This window comes from Rhinolophus sinicus, chromosome 9 (genome assembly GCF_057876585.1).
Source record: "Rhinolophus sinicus isolate RSI-liver-muscle chromosome 9, RSI-T2T, whole genome shotgun sequence".
Lineage (NCBI taxonomy): Eukaryota > Metazoa > Chordata > Mammalia > Chiroptera > Rhinolophidae > Rhinolophus > Rhinolophus sinicus.
In genome coordinates this window covers 40,235,473-40,251,825 of record NC_142509.1, presented here as the reverse complement: position 1 = coordinate 40,251,825, position 16,353 = coordinate 40,235,473, and the positions used below count along the sequence as shown (strand labels likewise).

General features: G+C 55.0%; 1 protein-coding gene and 1 long non-coding RNA gene across 4 annotated transcripts in view; one reads left to right on the top strand and one right to left on the bottom strand.

Moving 5' to 3' along the window:
- Positions 1-9,460: 9,460 nt before the first annotated feature.
- LOC141569272 (uncharacterized) lies at positions 9,461-14,448 on the bottom strand. Its single transcript, XR_012492773.2, has 3 exons — positions 13,405-14,448; positions 12,504-13,070; positions 9,461-10,722 (listed from the first exon to the last, which is right to left on the bottom strand). It is a non-coding gene; the product is annotated as an uncharacterized LOC141569272 (long non-coding RNA).
- GALNT9 (polypeptide N-acetylgalactosaminyltransferase 9) overlaps positions 11,302-16,353 on the top strand; it is a 50,576-nt gene continuing 45,524 nt past the window's right edge. The window contains exon 1 of one of the 3 annotated variants that reach the window (XM_074321825.2): positions 11,302-12,275. In XM_074321825.2, coding sequence (XP_074177926.2) covers positions 12,035-12,275 — 241 coding nt within the window. In that variant the 5' untranslated portion in view covers positions 11,302-12,034. The remainder of the gene's footprint in view (positions 12,276-16,353) is intronic. The other 2 variants (XM_074321826.2, XM_074321824.2) reach the window with 2 other exon arrangements.

Here is a 16,353-nt window from a genome sequence, read left to right as displayed (position 1 = left end):
CGTGCCCCCGTATCAGTCCCCACAGGGTCTGTCATCAGAGACAACCTCGCTCTTGTTCGCGTATGCCATCAAAATCCTGGGCAGGACTTGAGCCAGCCCGGGCCACTGGGCATGGGTGTGTGTGGAAGTGGAACCGCTCCCACCCCCCAGCCATTTAGACAGGAGGGAGGTGTTTCCTACAAGGGTAGGGCCCCAAAGGAAGAGGGTGGGTGGGCTTGCCTCTCTCCTTGGCCCTGGCACCCCCCTCTTTCCTGGGACCAACCAATGGCCCCCCATGATTCTCCAATGACAGCCGCACTTCTGTTTGCCAGGCTGCCCCTCCCCTCCCCCGTTCTGTGTGACCAACTGAGCTGAGGGTCACTGTGCCCCAGCCTTGACATGCGACCCCTCCAGAGACAAGGAGAACTGCGGGTGACAGCCTCTGCCGGGTGTGGCAGGTCGTGGTCTGGCCCCCACGGAGGTGAGCTTGGCTGGCTGGGAGCCACCTTGAGGGACTGGGCCAGGAGACACCTGCGCTCCCTGTGCTAGGTGTGGGTCCTTGATCAAGCCGCACCTGGACCCCCACCGGCCCAGCACTTCCCAGGTACAGGAGCTAATAATTTCCATTGATCCCGCTCAAGCCTCTCTGAGTGGGTTTCTTGCCATTTGCCAAGCGTAGAGTCCTGACTCAGAGTATTATATCAGCAAAAGTAAAAGATGCCAGGTGCCGGACACATACACCTGAGAAATCCCAGAGGCTTAACACAAGAAATGTTTACTCTTGACATTGAAAAGCTCAGTCATTATCCAGTGTAGGTCACCAGGGGCTGATTGGCAGGTGTGGACTCCACCTGGTGGTCATGTGACCCAGGCCCCTCCCATGTCTGACCCTCTGAATCCTCTCCATTCAGCCGGCCTGAAGAACAGAGCAAGGACCAGGTCCAGGTCTGGAGGGAAACCCATCATTTCTGCTCACACGCTATTGGTCAGAACTCTGATACATGGCTATACCTGGCAGCAAGGGAGTCTGGGAAATGTAGTCCAGCCATGTGTCCAGGTAGAAGAGAGGGCAGGCTCTGCCCAGCTCTGCTGCTGATCCGCTTATCTTGGGGTTTGCTTCCTGCTGAAGCCACCCGTCCACTATCCACCCTGCACGTGAGCTGGCCCGGCCCCAAATCCACACCATGTGGCCTCGCTCCCTTGTGCAGCGTTCCACGCCTGAGACACAAAGTAGATTGACAGAGGTAATTAGATTGGTAGGTGCTGAGAAAACCTGGTCATGCAATGAGGCAGTCAAGACAAATCAAAGGGAAGCTGCTCTAGCCAATAAGCTAATGGATGAGGTATTTCTCAGCGGGTTGGCAGCGGCAGCCCTGTTTGCATTGTCTGGACACTCAGGCTGTCTGCAGAAGGGAGAGCTCAGCAAACAGGCATCTTTTCAGAGCTGCCTCCTGACCACCACTCAGGATTATGGTTTAATCGCTACTTGTGGAGCAGGGCCCCAGACCCAGAGCACGACCTGCCCCTGAGCGAAGCCAGATTTAAAAGCCACTCTTCAGTAACCCTGTCTTTTCCTCCAGACAGGTGAAGACAACGTGAAGTGCTGACAAGCAGAATACCACAGGACTCCACGTGAGGCCCCCAGCCCTGTCCTGGACCCACGGGCTTCTCACGATTATTTGTTTAGTTTTTCCATTCCTGCCTCCCTTCCTCCTTCCTTTCTGCGCGGGAGGAAGGCGGGGAAGGGAGCATTTGGACCTGCTGCATGGAGATGCCAGGCTGGGATACCGGCAGGCGGAGAAGAGATTTAAATTCATCCACTTGAGAAACTGTTTCTTTGGGAAGGAACATATGGGACGCGTTCAGTGGGTGTCCCTGATCCCCTCCAACATCTCTGCCAGGAAACTCAGAGCTGGGGGAGGCGCACAGAGGGGAGGGGGGGTGAGGCTGGAGGGCGGTCCCCGCAGGTATTTCGGGTGTGCTTGCAGGGACTGGGGGAATGGATGGGGACCCTTGGTTCTTGGCTTGGGGACTCGCCTGACACTTAGGGGTCTGGTGGGATCTGACTGACGATGTAGCACAGAGGCTCAGAACAGTGGGCTCTTGCTGCATCTCTTTCTAATTATTTGCAGTGTCTGTAGGTCAGTTAGTCTTTTGGTGCCCGTTTTACCTATAAAATGACCATAATCTGAGCCTTACTTACTTATCAGGGCAATTGAGGGCATCAGACAGGACAAGATGTACAGGGAAAACCCCCGGTGAAGTATTTCGTCCTGCACACGCCACATGTGTGTCGGAGCCAGTGGGTGCTGACTGTGTGTGGGAAGCAGGTCCAAATGGCCTCATGTGGAAAGGTGCTGGCTCGGTTATTAGATGGCCATCAGCTGTAATCAGATGTCCATCTGCTGTGGCTGGGTGGCCATCAGCTTTTACTGGTTAGCCATTAGCCACTAATATAACTGCCGTGGCTACCCTAGGGGGTTGCTTGGTTGGAAGAGAAGTAGACAGCAGGTTGCGGATCGTGTGGCTCCTGTTTCCTGTGTCTCCAACCCAGCTGCCAGCGAGAATATAGTGGTATGAACCCCCATTCATGGCTCCATGGGTGTTCCTTTTGGGCCTCACCATATCCTGCGTTCTGGTGCGGGGAGTGGGACCAGAGACCCCGCATGACAGTGTGAGTGTGTGTGTGTGTGTGTGTGTGTGTGCACACATGCATGTGTGCATGTGTATATGCAGTGATGGTGGTGGTGGTGGTGATGGTGGTGATGGTAGTGATGGTAGTGATGGTGGTAGCATCTTGTTCCTGATACAGGATATTTGAAGAGGCATCAGGACAGGGAGGTAAAAATAAATGACTGAAGTGGGCTAGACAGGAATTGTGGCAAGCTAGCTCTTGCGCGTCCCTCTAAAAGGAGCCGCACTTGCTCGAGTCCACTCACTTTTTCCATGAGGAAATAGGAGCTCTATGTAGCCATATTTCTAAATATTTCCAGAAACACCAGAAATCCTTTTAAATGAGAAATGTCCCAATTTGTAAATATTGGTAAATAACTCTAAAATTTAAAGAAGTGTTAGGGGGCCAAAGGCAGTGGATTAACTGGGAGCATGTGAAAGCTTTGTGATGAAGGTTGCAGTGAAGGAGGGACAGAGCAAAACCAGAGGATTCTTGGGAGAAAGACCCTTACCCTCCACTGCCCAGCTCAGGAAGGTGGGTCAGGTCTCTCCCAGGGCTCTAGCCTCCGGGGCTCCACGTCCCTCCAAATCTGTCTCCCCTCCATTTCTGAGGCCTGGGGTTTGGGTCCCAGGGTTTGGAGGGGACCCAGCTCTCTGTGGCTCGGTGGGAATCACAGTAGCCTGCTGTGCAAAGTGTTTGCTATTCAAATTAAAGTGGAGCTTGTTTGGGAAAACTCAGTTTCACAGAAGCCTGTAATTGGAGCCTGTGGGGACATTAACACTCATGGAGAATTCATGGGAAGCTTTGTTGCTGCCTTTAAGGAGACATTTTGCGAATTTCTCCATGAGGCTCTGAGAGCAAGGCTCCCAGCAGCAGTGGGGCCTGGACAAGCTGGGAGGAGACGGGTGTTCTCCTGGGTCACTCGGCTCCCGTGTGTGGAAGGAGGCACCCTAAAGCAGCTCCGGAGGCCGGCCTTTCTTTCCAGGTGTGCAGCTTGGTTCCTCCCACCTCCAGGTACTCATCTGCTGTGTCAGTGTCCTGGGGCCACCGTCACAAATACAGTTACTTATGGCCCCCCAGTCCTGGAGGCTGAAGCCGAGGACCAGATGTGGGCAGGGCTGGTTCCCGCTGAGGCCTCTGTGCTCAGCATGTGGACAGCCGTGTCCTCCCGGGGTCCTCACATGATCGTCCCCCTGTGTGTGTCCTAACCTGCTTCTCATAAGGACTCCAGGCGTGTGGAACAGGGTTCCCTGCTAACTCGACTGATTACTTCTGCCGGGACCCTGTTCCCAGATGAGGCCATGTGCAGACGGGCTGCGGTGAGGACATGTGAATTCAGCCCATGACATCTGTAGAACGGGGTAAAGAGTATTAGCACCCCACTGTAGACATGGGGTGGGGATTGGATGAGCTGACGGCTCCTGGCCGGGAAGCGACACAGCATGTGTTCAGCCGTGACAAGGACAGCCTCAGAGTCGGAACCTCCAGGGCCTGGCGTGAGGTGAGATCCGGTCCGAGCACAAAGCTGCCTGTTGTAACCGGTGGGGCAGCCTGAGGTGCTTCACCTGGGAAAGTCTGCACGAGAGATGGGTGGTGGCGCTCTGGCAGCCCCTGGCAGCCTGGGCCAGGTGGCTCTGCACAAGGGCCTTTTGTTATTTCTGCAGCCGACAGCCATTCCTTCCACTTCTGGAAACTGCACTCTCTTCTCTCTTGGGGTCACTGCTTCCCCCCTGGGTGAAGTCTTGGAGGGATCAGAGCCGGAGAAAGACTGACACTCGTCCAACCTCAGGGGACATCATGAAGCAACCAACCATCCCTCAATCGCTGCCGCCTGTCGGCTCACGTCAGGATGCTTCTGACTCTTCTCCAAGCTTGGTCCTTTTCTGCCCCTTCTATCTTGCTCGTGTCTTCCCAGTAAATCCAGTTCCTTCTCACGCTATTCTGGATCAGTGTCTGTCACCTGCAACCAAAGAGTTTCAGGTAGATGGACGGCACCTGTGGCCTGAGGCACGGCCCCTGCACCCCAGCCCTTTGCCTGGCACACAACAGGCCCCTGGCTCTGATACATGCCTCCCTTTGCCGGGGGCAGCTGCAGCCCGGAGGTAGGCCCAGCCAACGCCCTTCCACACCCTCTCTGCCCGTCCATGAGCACCACCAGAACACGCCAGGCCAGCCCCCTGGAGGACAGCAGAGCCACCTTAGCTGAGGTCCAGAGATGCAGAGGGCCAGAGCCACCCACTAACCCACAGCTGACCACACACCCTGGGGAGCCCAGCCACATCCATGAGAACTGACCAGCCAAGCAATAAGCAAATGCTCGGTTGACCGAAGCCTGTGGCATTCTGACAGTGGCTTGTCACACGGCATGGCTTGGTAGCTGACAGCCAATGTGTAATTCAAGGCGGATAGAGGGAGACACGACGTCCTTACAAGGTCAGATGACTGACCATGGCAAGTCCCAGTGGATAGTTTCCTTTGATAAAAGTCATTAAGAAACTTATATGAAGTACTGAAATCATCTAACTGTTATTACAGCTTATTTAAAAATTACTTGGATTTAATTGATCAATTAGATTAAATTATACAGTAGTGAGAGTTGGCAGGAGCCCACAGAATTTGAAAAGCCCTTGCTCTGGGCCCCAGACGTTGAATCCAGCACAGATGTATTTTTAATGAGGTTGTTGCAGGTTGTTCTAGATGGTTTGCTTAGGACGGCTTGTGGTGACATTCCTGTGCCTGGAAGGTCTCACGGTGTCCTGGAGGGACACGGTGACGAGGCTATGCCATGCTCCTGGCAAAGGGCGGCCGTGGGCGCCTGCTCACACGGCCCGTGTCCTCTCTGTGGTGCCACGTCCTCAGGACCCCTGGCAGCAGACAGGCTCACAAGATCAGACACAGCCGAAGGGCCCGGGGACCAGCTTTCTGATGTGTTTATTCACTGATGGGACACGACGAGTCCTCGAAGGGAGTGGCTTCGTCAGGGGTACATGGGCGGCTACAATGTCTTTCAGAAGAGACTCAGACACTATGGTCTCAGCCCCAGAGGACCCCAGATGCTGATCCATTCATTCATTCATTCATTCAGCGCACTCTCGCTGGGGGCTGGTACTGGGGTACACCGCAGAGTGGGACTGACACTCAGCCCTCCCCACCACCGGCTCCTGGGTGGCCAACCGTCCCATCAGGAGAAGACAGCCCAGAGCACCGCAGTGACAGCACCTGCCTGGAGCCACGCGTCCCGGAAGGCGCCCTGGAACGTGTGATTTATGAGGAATGGATACTTGTGGTTTGGGAACAGCTTGCTCCTTCACACTGAATAAAACGAAAAGGTGGTGGCAGGGCTGTTGAGCCTGCGAGCCTGCGAGCCCACTCGTGTATACAAATGACTGTCATCAATCTTTCTACACGATGCTTTGCTTTGTGGCCCCTCTTTGAGGAATTCAGCCAAAAACCCAGAGTTGGAGACTGCCGGAGGGGAGAGGAATGTCCGCTGCAGTCAGGGAGTGGCCTGTGTCCCAACCCCAGTACCACCGCTCTCTGTTTCCGAATGTCACCAACAGCACTGAGCCCTTCTGCCACCAGCTTGAAAAAAGTCCTTGGGAAGTAAAGCTCTAGTGATTCCTGATACAGCGCTTCTTAGAATGAAGAAATTGCTTCCTGAAACTGTGGCCAGCGGGGTTTTGTGTTTGCAAGTAGCAGAGACCCGGCCCACACAAGCTTCACCAACACAGGAAATGTACTGATTTATATAATCTGGGTTTTGTGATGAATCCAGGGACCCCCATATTGAACAGACAGGTAAACAGGACCCCTTTATTTATTCATGACGCAAATTGTTATGACTGTTCATATTTGAATCTTGTTTTTGAGTCTTTCTGTGCATTTTCCAGGCTGCCATGACAAGTTCCTGCAAACCGGGCACCTTAAAACAACGTAGATTTATCCTCATTGGATAAATCCACTGGGAACCAGGACGGGAAATTTTCAAGTGGTACAGACTACATTAACAGAAACCTTTGCAGGGACCCAGGGAAGGGCGAGCCGGCGGCTCACAGGTCTGGTGCAGGTCTGAGTCAACAAAAACAGAAAACATTTTGGTGACTATTTTCCTCTGACAGAAGGAAGAGCGTCCAGTGGTGGCCTTTTCCAGCTGAAACGTGCTCCAAGCTTGGAGCTACCAGTGCTTCCCCCCGAGCAGACAGGGAAGTCGACCTCCCTGCAGCCCATGCCCCTGACATGCAGCCTCTCCTCCTAAGACATCTGGGTCTCTGCCGATGCCCAGACTAGAGGTTGCGGCACTTCCTGCTCTGATAAGGGCACTGACCCCATTCACGGGGCTCCACCCTCGTGACTGAATCACCTCCCCAAAGCTGACCTCCTGGCACCTTCACCTTTAGGGGGTTAGGATTCAACATATGAAATCTGGGGACACAGGCATTCGGCCCCCAGTACTGTCCAATTACCTGTCGCAGGTTGGTTTAGCCTAATCAGGAATTAGTCTGGTGTGAAATAGATGCTTGTGGCCAAGTGGCATGTGCAGCTCTCCGAGCAAAGTGAGGCTCTCGCATGGGGAAGGCACGAGGCCTGCTTGCTGGGACTCCACTCCAGGGTGATGTCAGACGCCTGCTCCTGGCGGTGGTTGTTAAAACGAAAGTGCAATCAAATCCGTGGGCACACCACGAGGCCCCTGGCCCCACGAGGGCAGGTCCTCCCTGCAGCCAGCCTTCAGCTAGGATTCCATGGCCTCCTGACAGCTGGGGAGGGGCAGGAGACGTGTCATCAGACCCCTTAGGGAAGAGGGATTCGGCAAACTCTTTCCACTCCTCTCATGAAGAGATGTCTGCTGTGTCTTTCCCCCTGAATCTGGCGGTGGGAGTAACCGTGTGACTTCCGAGGTCACACAGGCCATGGATCCTGCTGGCTCTCTCTCGGGAGGCTGGAGCTGGGCCCCTGCAGCGATGCTTGCTCTGAGGAAGCCCAGGCCACATGGAGGGGCGGGGGTGGGAGGGGCGTGGGAGGCGGGGGCAGCGAGGGAGGGGGCCCTGCGTGGGGGGCAGGAGGACCGTGGGCGTTCTGACAGCCCAGCCCAGGTCCCAGCCAACCGCTGGCTGTCACCACAGACACACGAGAGGGAATGAACCCCGGATGAGCCAGCTTCCGGCTTTGACTCGTCTGCACTTGGTCTGCGGTTGGTTGGGGCCCCAGACCTCACCAAGAGGTGAGCCTGCCCTCTGCCTCCTGCATCAGTTGTAGATCCACGAGCTAAATGACTGAATGCTGTTGTTTTAAGTTGCTGTTTTTCGGTGCTTTGAATACCCTGAAGGTTTAATGGTTCACCAGCCAGGATTTATGATGAAGGGACAAGTTACATTGTGGGCCAGCAGGAAACAGGAGAGTTCATTGTTCAGTATGGAGGCAGCTTAGAACAGAGCTTAAAGGATGCACTCCAGGTCAAATCTGGCATCATCGCCAGTGTCTGTGACTTTAGGCAAGCCCTTCAACCTTCCTGTGCCTCTATTTCCTCATCTGCAAAATGGGTATAATGGAGCTCTGCCTTGGAGAGCTGCTGTGAGGGTTAAGTGTGTGCATTTTGTAAAGTACTTAGAACAGCCTCTGGCACGTGGTAAATACTCTCGAAGTATTTGGTAAATGAATGAAAAATCGAAACCTGAAGGCTTCCTAGACGAAGTCTTTGTTGTACTTAAGAGGCCAGCAAGGGACAGGCATTGGGTCACGCTGATGGTGACTGCCAGTGACTGATGGTATTGTGACATAGTAACTATGAAGCCCCAGGACCCTATGGACAGCTGCAGTCTAGGTGGCAGGGAAACACACATTCTATCGCCCTTTTAGAGTGTTTTTGGAGAAAAGATAGCAGAAAGTAACACTTTCTGCTATCTATTAATACTCCCTCCGACCCCACTCCCTGCCATCTCTCTCTCTCCCCCCCCTCCCCTTTCTCTCCCCCCCTTCCCCCCTCTCGCTCTTTCACACACACACACACACACACACACACACACACACTCCCTCTCTCTCTTACACACGTCCATCCCTCACTCACACATTCTCATCCATTCTCTTGGCTCACTGGAAGGCCGGTGGTGGCTTGGCAGGCAGACCTTGAAGCCCCCTGCCTCTCCCTGCTCTTGAGCACACTGCGAACGTACGCTGTCACCTGCCCGAGGACTGATGTGCCCATCTGTGGAGTTAATGGGCTGTGGGCCCACCAGCTGTCACATGGGGGCATCCAAGAGTGGCATCAGTGGCTAATGAACAGACTCCACAAACATCTCTGCTGACTCTTTAAAGTCCCTTAAAGTCAGAGCTAAATTAGAGTCAGGGGAAGGCAGAGTTGGAGTTGGGATTTTGGGGTGTCGTTGGCACCCCACTTCATCTCTGGGCAAGAACTGGAGCTGCTGATGGGTGAGGCTGAGGGTTTGGAGGTCAATTTCTCAGCGAGCACGTGGCCTACACAATCTCTGCCCTTGCCTCCTGCCACCTCCAGTTGACAGTGTGCAGGAGGAGAAACGCCACCAGCATTTGGAAGCTCGAGTGTCAGTTCTGAGGATCTTGGCTCAGGAAAGGCTGCCACATCCCGAGATCCAACCCCATCAGTGAATTTGGTCTAAACCAAAATTCACTGCGCAGGCATTTTTATTTAGTCTTCTCTAAAATGGTTGCATTACATTCTAACCTAACAATAAGCATGCATGGCACCCTGGGAGCCTGGCGGGGGGCAGTGTGGGGGAGTTTGGAATGAAACCCTGATGTTCTGGAAGGTTGCTGTGTATCAGGAGTGCAGTTCCCCAGACGACCTCCAGGTCTCCATCTTCCAAGCCCATGGTAGAATTTCACTTCCTGCCTCTCCCTCCTGCCCCCGTTTGTGCTGGGGTGTCCACATGACATCTTCTGGCTGATAAGTGGTGAGTGGAAATAGCAAGTGTCACTTCTAGGCTGGTCACTTAATGGCCAGTCTGAGGCCCTGCTAAGCTGTCCTCTCCCCTTGACACGGCCGTCATCCGAGGTGGCCATTGTCTGAATGCTGTGACCTGAAGTGACTAGTCAGCACGACTCCCTGTTGACCCCGGGGGTTGTCGCGTGTGTGAGGTATAGCCCTGCACAGTTTGAGATTTGGGGGTGGGTTGTTTGTGGACATAGCCCAGCCTATGAGGACTGATACAGTTAGGTAGTGAAACGTGGCATGCCTCACACCCTGGTTGAATGTGAACAAGAAATGCCCTTTAGTTACTCTTGATTTTCAATATATTTTAAAAATCAGATGAATTCTGGTTTGCTGGATGATTAGGTGCAGTGCCCCCAAACTTTCCCAAGTCCACGTACTGCATTTCGAATGAAATTTACCCAAATATTGATGCATATTTGGGATGTGTCATTTCCTACTACATTTTAGACGCGGTACAATGCAGTTATATGAACAAAATATGAACACAACAATGCTTTCTCCTGCAAAACCACATTAACGTCACTTTCAATACACATATAATGAAAAATGCTTCATTTTTTATTTTTTCGAGTGACAATGGCTAATCAATTTGATTCTGGAGCCGAATTGTCTGGGCTTGAATCCCAGATGCATGCTTTGCCTTTGATCTGACCTTGAGCAAAGCGTCACCCTCTCGCTGCCTCTGTTTCCTCATTTGTAAAGTTAGATCATACCAGCTTGTACCACAGTTTCGCTGCTCTTAGCACTGATCACTTCACAGCCATAAAGCACCTAGTACAGTGCCTGGGAAACCTCACCACTGTGTAAATGTGAGCTGTTGATGCTATTGTTCCGAAGGCTATCTTTACAACCTGGCATTTTTATGAACAAAAATGCAGCATTGCCTAGGAAAGGACACAGGAATGTCTATTTATCAAAAACAGGCCAGTGTTTATCAAAGACGCTGCCTTGGGAGACTGTTCTGGACTGAAGATTAAAAGAAATCCCAGGCTCCAAGCGGAAGACGTGATTTATATGGTAAACTCCCTGTAGACGGTGCGTCTGAAGTCCCACTGGCTGGGTCCTTCCTGGTGGCGGTCCTCTGAATTTCTTGAGGCAAAATGTCCTGAGAAAGAAAAAATATTTTGACAAGGAAGAGGAGGAATGGGTTTTCTAGCTCTCACCAGAATCTACCCAGAGGCACAGGACAGGTTGGCATGTCCAGGTCAAGAAACATGTGTGTGGGAAGAGAGTGCTGAACTAGGGGCCAGAAGGGGACCACGAGCTGGGGAACCTGCCACCCAGGGGTCTGTGGCACCTCTCCTGATGAGTGTCTGGGTTCAACCTGGTGGGGCCCCTAGGTCCCCTTAAATCTCAAGTCTGCCAGCCTGTCCTTGAACTCAGCTGTTTCTAGCCCTCAGCCCCAGAGCGGGGGCAGGGGAGGGAGGCCGGGGTTGATTCGGTTTGGCTGAGGGAAGCAGAGACACCAGCAACGTGGCCCTGAACCTGCTGTCCACGCTACTCCCCACAAAGGTCCCCACCCCCACCTCCAGTCATGCAGACACCACCACCTTGACCAGGTTAGATTCAGTCAAGTTTGGGATTCATTCCGAATCTGGGGAGGGGGTGTGGGGAGGGCGGGTGCTTTGGCCCCGCCCTTACCACGCCCGCAGGTGTGCCCTTGGTGTGGGTCCCCGGCCAGGCTTGGGGCACGGGAGCGCGCCGGGCCCTGCGCCCCGCGGGGAGGGTGGAGTGGGGCGGTCCCGGAGGGGAGCAGGCGGGCGCGGGGCGCGCGTGCATGCTGATGAGCTGGGCCGCGTCACTCCGCACCGGCGCCGTGGCTGCGGGGCGGGCAGGAGCTGCACGCCAGCCGGAGCGCCAGCTCGCCCGCGCCTCCCTCGCTTTCCCGGCCCCCACACCCGCCCCACTGCCCCCCGAGACGGGGCCGCGCCCCTCTGCGGAGTATGCCGGCTGCTCCCTGCTCCCGCGGCCCCGGACAGCCGCTGCTCTCGGGGACCCCGGGCGGCCGCGGGGCGCTCTGAGCGGGCGCGGGTGGTGCTGAAGGGACAGCTCCCGGGTGCAGCCGCCTGTCCGCAGCCCCCTCACCCACAGCCACTGCTGCAGACCGCCGCTCTCAGACCCCGGCTCGCAGCCCTCTCCCCCTCCCGCAGCCCACACACCCACAGACCCGTCACCCGCGGCCCCAGCCGCAGACCCCCGCTCTCAGACCTCCCCACCACAGTCCTCTCCCCGCCACACTCTCCCCCCCCCCCCCCCCCCGCGCCATAGCCCGCTCGCGAAGTCCCCACAGCCCCCGCGGCCCCGCGGCCAGCCGGGCTGGCTCATGGTCCACCCAGCGGCGGGCTGGGCGGAGGCTTCTGCGGCCGTGCCCACCGGGTGCCCCGTGGGTGAGGCAGCCCCCAGCTTCCACCGCGTTCATGGCGGTGGCCAGGAAGATCAAAACTTTGCTGACGGTGAATATCCTGGTGTTCGTGGGCATCGTCCTCTTCTCCGTGTACTGCCGCCTGCAGGACCGCTCCGAGGGGCTGGTGCAGGTGGTGCGCGGCGCGGACCGCCGTGGGCGCAGCCGGCTGGCCAAGGCGGGCGCGCTGCTGGACCGCGAAGCCATCCTGCAGCGCCTGGACCACCTGGAGGAGGTGGTCTACAACCAGCTGAACGGTGAGCCAGCCGGTGCCCACGGGCTAAGGGGGCGGCGTGAGGGCACTGATGGCCTGATGGCCAACAGGGGCTGGATGAACTCTGGTTACTTCCGGAGGCAGGTAGGAAAGAGAGGGGCTCTTTGAGGCCTCCTATTAGCAGAGAATGTTGGCCTGGATGACGACCAGTTCACACATTCACCCAGGGGACACTTGAGAACACCCCCCACCCCACACGCAATGACTCTACCTTGTTCCCCGAGAGAACTCGAGAGAACTCCTAAAGAGGGTGGAGGCCCTGCTGTAGGAGCAGGAGGTGCCCAGGGCCTCTGTGCTTCTCTAGGAGATGACCTTAGCCTGGGACCACTCCCCAACCTCCCTGAAGTGGAGAGGGGGCAGGGTCCCGCTGCCTTCAGAGGTGGCAGGGTGGCGTCCTCCAGGCTGGTGAGGAAAGGGACACCCCCGACCACAGGGCCTGTCCAGTCACTCGCCATGAGGATGCTCGGGGCTTGGTCCAGAAAGTGCCGTGGGACAAGCGTGAGGCTGCCAGCCTGACTGGGCGACAAGTAGTCGGGCCCAGCAGGGGACTGGCAGGTGTTAATTACGGAGGTGGACCCTGGGACACCGTGCCTGGGGGATGGGATCCTTGGGAGTGACTGCAGGCAGCCCAGCTGCTGGTGGGGGGCTCCTTGTTCAATCGGAGCAGGTATGTGTCACCCTTGAGTCAGCATCAGGTCGCGAGGGTCAGGGTCATGGCCGCAGCGGGTGGGACCGAGTACTTTTCCACTTTGGATCCTTGGGTCGCTCTGTGCTGAGTCTGGCAGGAAGGAGAAAAGTTCGTGGGCTTTTTCCTCTGTGCTGTGCTCTGGTTTCTGCACTGGCAACTCCAGCAGAGCTCCCTCAGGACGCATCTGTAAAAGCCACCCCCTGGGAGGTGGCTTGCGGGGTCCTCTTGGGCTTTCCTTCAGGATGCCCAGCCTGCCTCTCAACCTGGAGACTTGGTGATGTCCCGAGATTTGAGAACTGTCCACAGCCTCGCGTGCCCACTCAGAGCAGAGCACCCTTCTGACTCCCCCTGCCCTTTCTCGCCACCCCCAGGCCCCCTGGTTTCCCTCCCCAGGTACTTTTGATGGGTGCTGTGCTTTTCTGACCTTTCCAATTCAGCTGAAGCCACGAGGGGAGAAAGTTTGGTTCTACTGCCACTTGGCCATTCTGGCGATGTGATTCATCTCCCGGAAGGCAGCGTGCCCCGTAAGAGCACACAGCTTTATTGGAGTGTATTTGCCAGGGTGTTATGGTCTGTTTTATGGGGAGAACCGAAGGATTATATAAAAACATTGGCAGCACGTCCGGTTGTGTAACATTACAACGGCCAGCTCAGCACCGCGAGCCGGTTCTGAGAAGCAGCCAGGATTCTTGGTGGCAGAAAAGCCAGGACCTTGCAGCGACTTTCCCGACACTGACTGACCTGAGATAATGAAGTGTTTCGGGAACGTGGGTGTCACTGCACACCCACCCTAGTCTCCCTTCTCCCCTCTCCTGGCTCCCCCCCATCCTCTTTCCCTTCCCTCTTCCCTTCTCTCTTCCCACCCCTCCTTTTCCAAACATCTTTTTTCCTTCCTCCCTTCACTAAATCTCTTCCTTCCCCTCAGTTTCTCTCTGTCCTTCCTCCTTTCTCTTCCCACCCCATTCCTCCAGCTGTCCCCTCATCTCTGTCTGTCTCCTTGCTCTGTCTTGTCTCTCTGTCTCCGTCTGTCTCTCTCTGTCGCACTGTCTCCCCTGTCCCTGCTCTCTTTGACAAGCCTGTCTCATACTCTCTCAGGCCATCTACGTAGCACAATGTCTCACCCAGAAGTCATTCAGTATTTGCTCCTGGAAATGGCAAGAGAGCCCCAGTCTAACTGTCATCCCAGGTTGGTCCCTAGGAGGGGACAGAATAGCATTGGGGTTGACATCTGTTCACAAGAAGCCATTTGGAAACAGTGCTTAGCCTCCAGATGGGCACAGATTCCCCCACGTGAAGGTTGTTGAAGCAAAGAGAAGCTTCCTGGCGGAGGCTGGCCCCTGCCCTTCCCACTGTGGCCTGTTCTATTTTACATCCAAGAAATGTGATTCCTGGGAGTTTCCACCCAATACTAATTCAGCCGAGTTTAGAAAGGAGAGGGAGAAATCCAAAACATTGATTTATCACTTATATTTCCTCTGCCTTGACTGCTTCCTGGAAATCTCTCTTTGGCTCGCAGGGGCTAGTGGGAAGGAAAGGCTGTCGGGGGGGGGGGGAAGGGGAGGCCCAGAGGCAGGACATTGTCCCCAGTTTTCCCCAGACCCTTCCTTTCGCTGGTGCGGTGGCCTTTACTTGGGATGTCTTAGTGACCTCAGCAAAGACCTGTTACCTGGTATGTGAAGATTCAAATTCACAGTACCTGGGGGAAAACATTCTTTAAGGAAATGCAGTGTAGGCACATCCTCTGTGTACGTGACAGTTGGCTTCTAAAGTCAGTGCTCACGGCAAGAAAAAATTGTTTATATCCTTGTGAATATCTCAACTCGCACAGAAAGCACGAACCATGGTTCTGTGTGAAGCTGGCCCAGCAAGTCTGGTGAATGCTGAGCCTGAGAACCTCTAAGCTTGATGAGAAGGAAAAGGAGAGATGTGTTCCCACTCCTCTGTCTGCATTCAAGCCCTTGTGCCTTTAAGAAAATGGCCAAATCCCTGAGGATAGGGGTGTGGAGGGGAGGGCAAGGGATTTTCCTGCACTCCTGGTTGGCAGGGTTTACTCTTCTCTCAGTCAGTACAAAGCCTCTGTGAGGCGAAAGCAGGTGGCTTTCTTCCATTGTTGTAGACCTTGCACAGGGGAAGGCCTTGCACAGGTGAGGGCTTTGCACAGGTGAGGGCCTTCCCCTAGTATCAGGAAGGGCTGTGTCTCCCTAGTTCAGAGGACAGAGTCTGGCCCCGCCCTGGCCACCCATCCCTTTCATGACTCTGGATGTGTTTTCATGACTCCTGAGGAGCTGTGACTCTGGAATGGAGCTGGGGGTGGGGACGGTGGGGTTTCAGCTTGGGTTGGTTGGTGGTTTTTGAAGGAGGTCGTTTCTAAAATTCAGAGCACACATGGTCAGTCCCTCTGCCTTGACCCAGCCCAGCCCCAGTTCACAAGGCGCATGTTACAGTCAGAGGTCAAAGCTGGGGTCCATCGTTCAGAATGAGAAGCCAGGAGCCAATGAGACGGCATGACTTGACCAGACTTGTTTAGAAAGGGAGTGGTGGCTAAAAGAGGTGCTTGCTTCAGCATGAGCCACATTTCTACAGTTATTAAAAGTTCAAGTTAAAATTCCAGAAGGTCCAGTTGTGGGCTCTCAGGCCATGGCCAGAGACGTCCCAGGGTGCGGCCAGCTCTGCCAAGGCCGCAGGTCACTCACTTCCTGCCTGCCCCTCCTCCTGGAAAGAGATCCTTGCCGACGCTGGTCTCTCGTAAACTTCAGGAATTCACGTTGGGTTGGCACCGTTTTGCCGTGTTTGTGCACGACAGCTGTCGTTACTCACCTGAGGGTCTGTTGCACTCGCAGCTCGGAAGCCCAGGGTCCGGCAGAACCTGCATTTGTTCCCACCTCGTAAAGATGTGTCAGTTGAATGACTGTGTGGGTTTTTCTCTAAACAATTCACTGTTTTTGCTTAAAGTAAATTTCTGTTAGAAGACAATTGCCAGTCACCACCATATGCCTAGGTAGGAGGTGACTATACAAATGAACGCAATGAAAACAACATCGTGCTGCTGGAATCCATCAGGTGTCTCGTCACCAGGGGCTCTGGGCCGGGTCTGCCATCTTTGTTAAAAGGGAGTTCTGAAGTGATGGGCTTGTGGGGCTGGATTAGCCTGAAACCAAGACTTTCTCCTTGAAAGAAACCAGGACATTGAGACGGCTGTCAGTAGGGAACACGTCTCACAGTGAGAGCGCTGACCACCGGCCCACTTTCTGCCCAAATCCTGGTGACGTGCTGGTCCCACAGGATTCGGACCCCACACCTTGGGAAGCCCGGTCTGCAGCAGAGCCTGTCCTGAGGGGACAGTTTTGTGGGGATTGGAGGTGGCAGGGGTAGG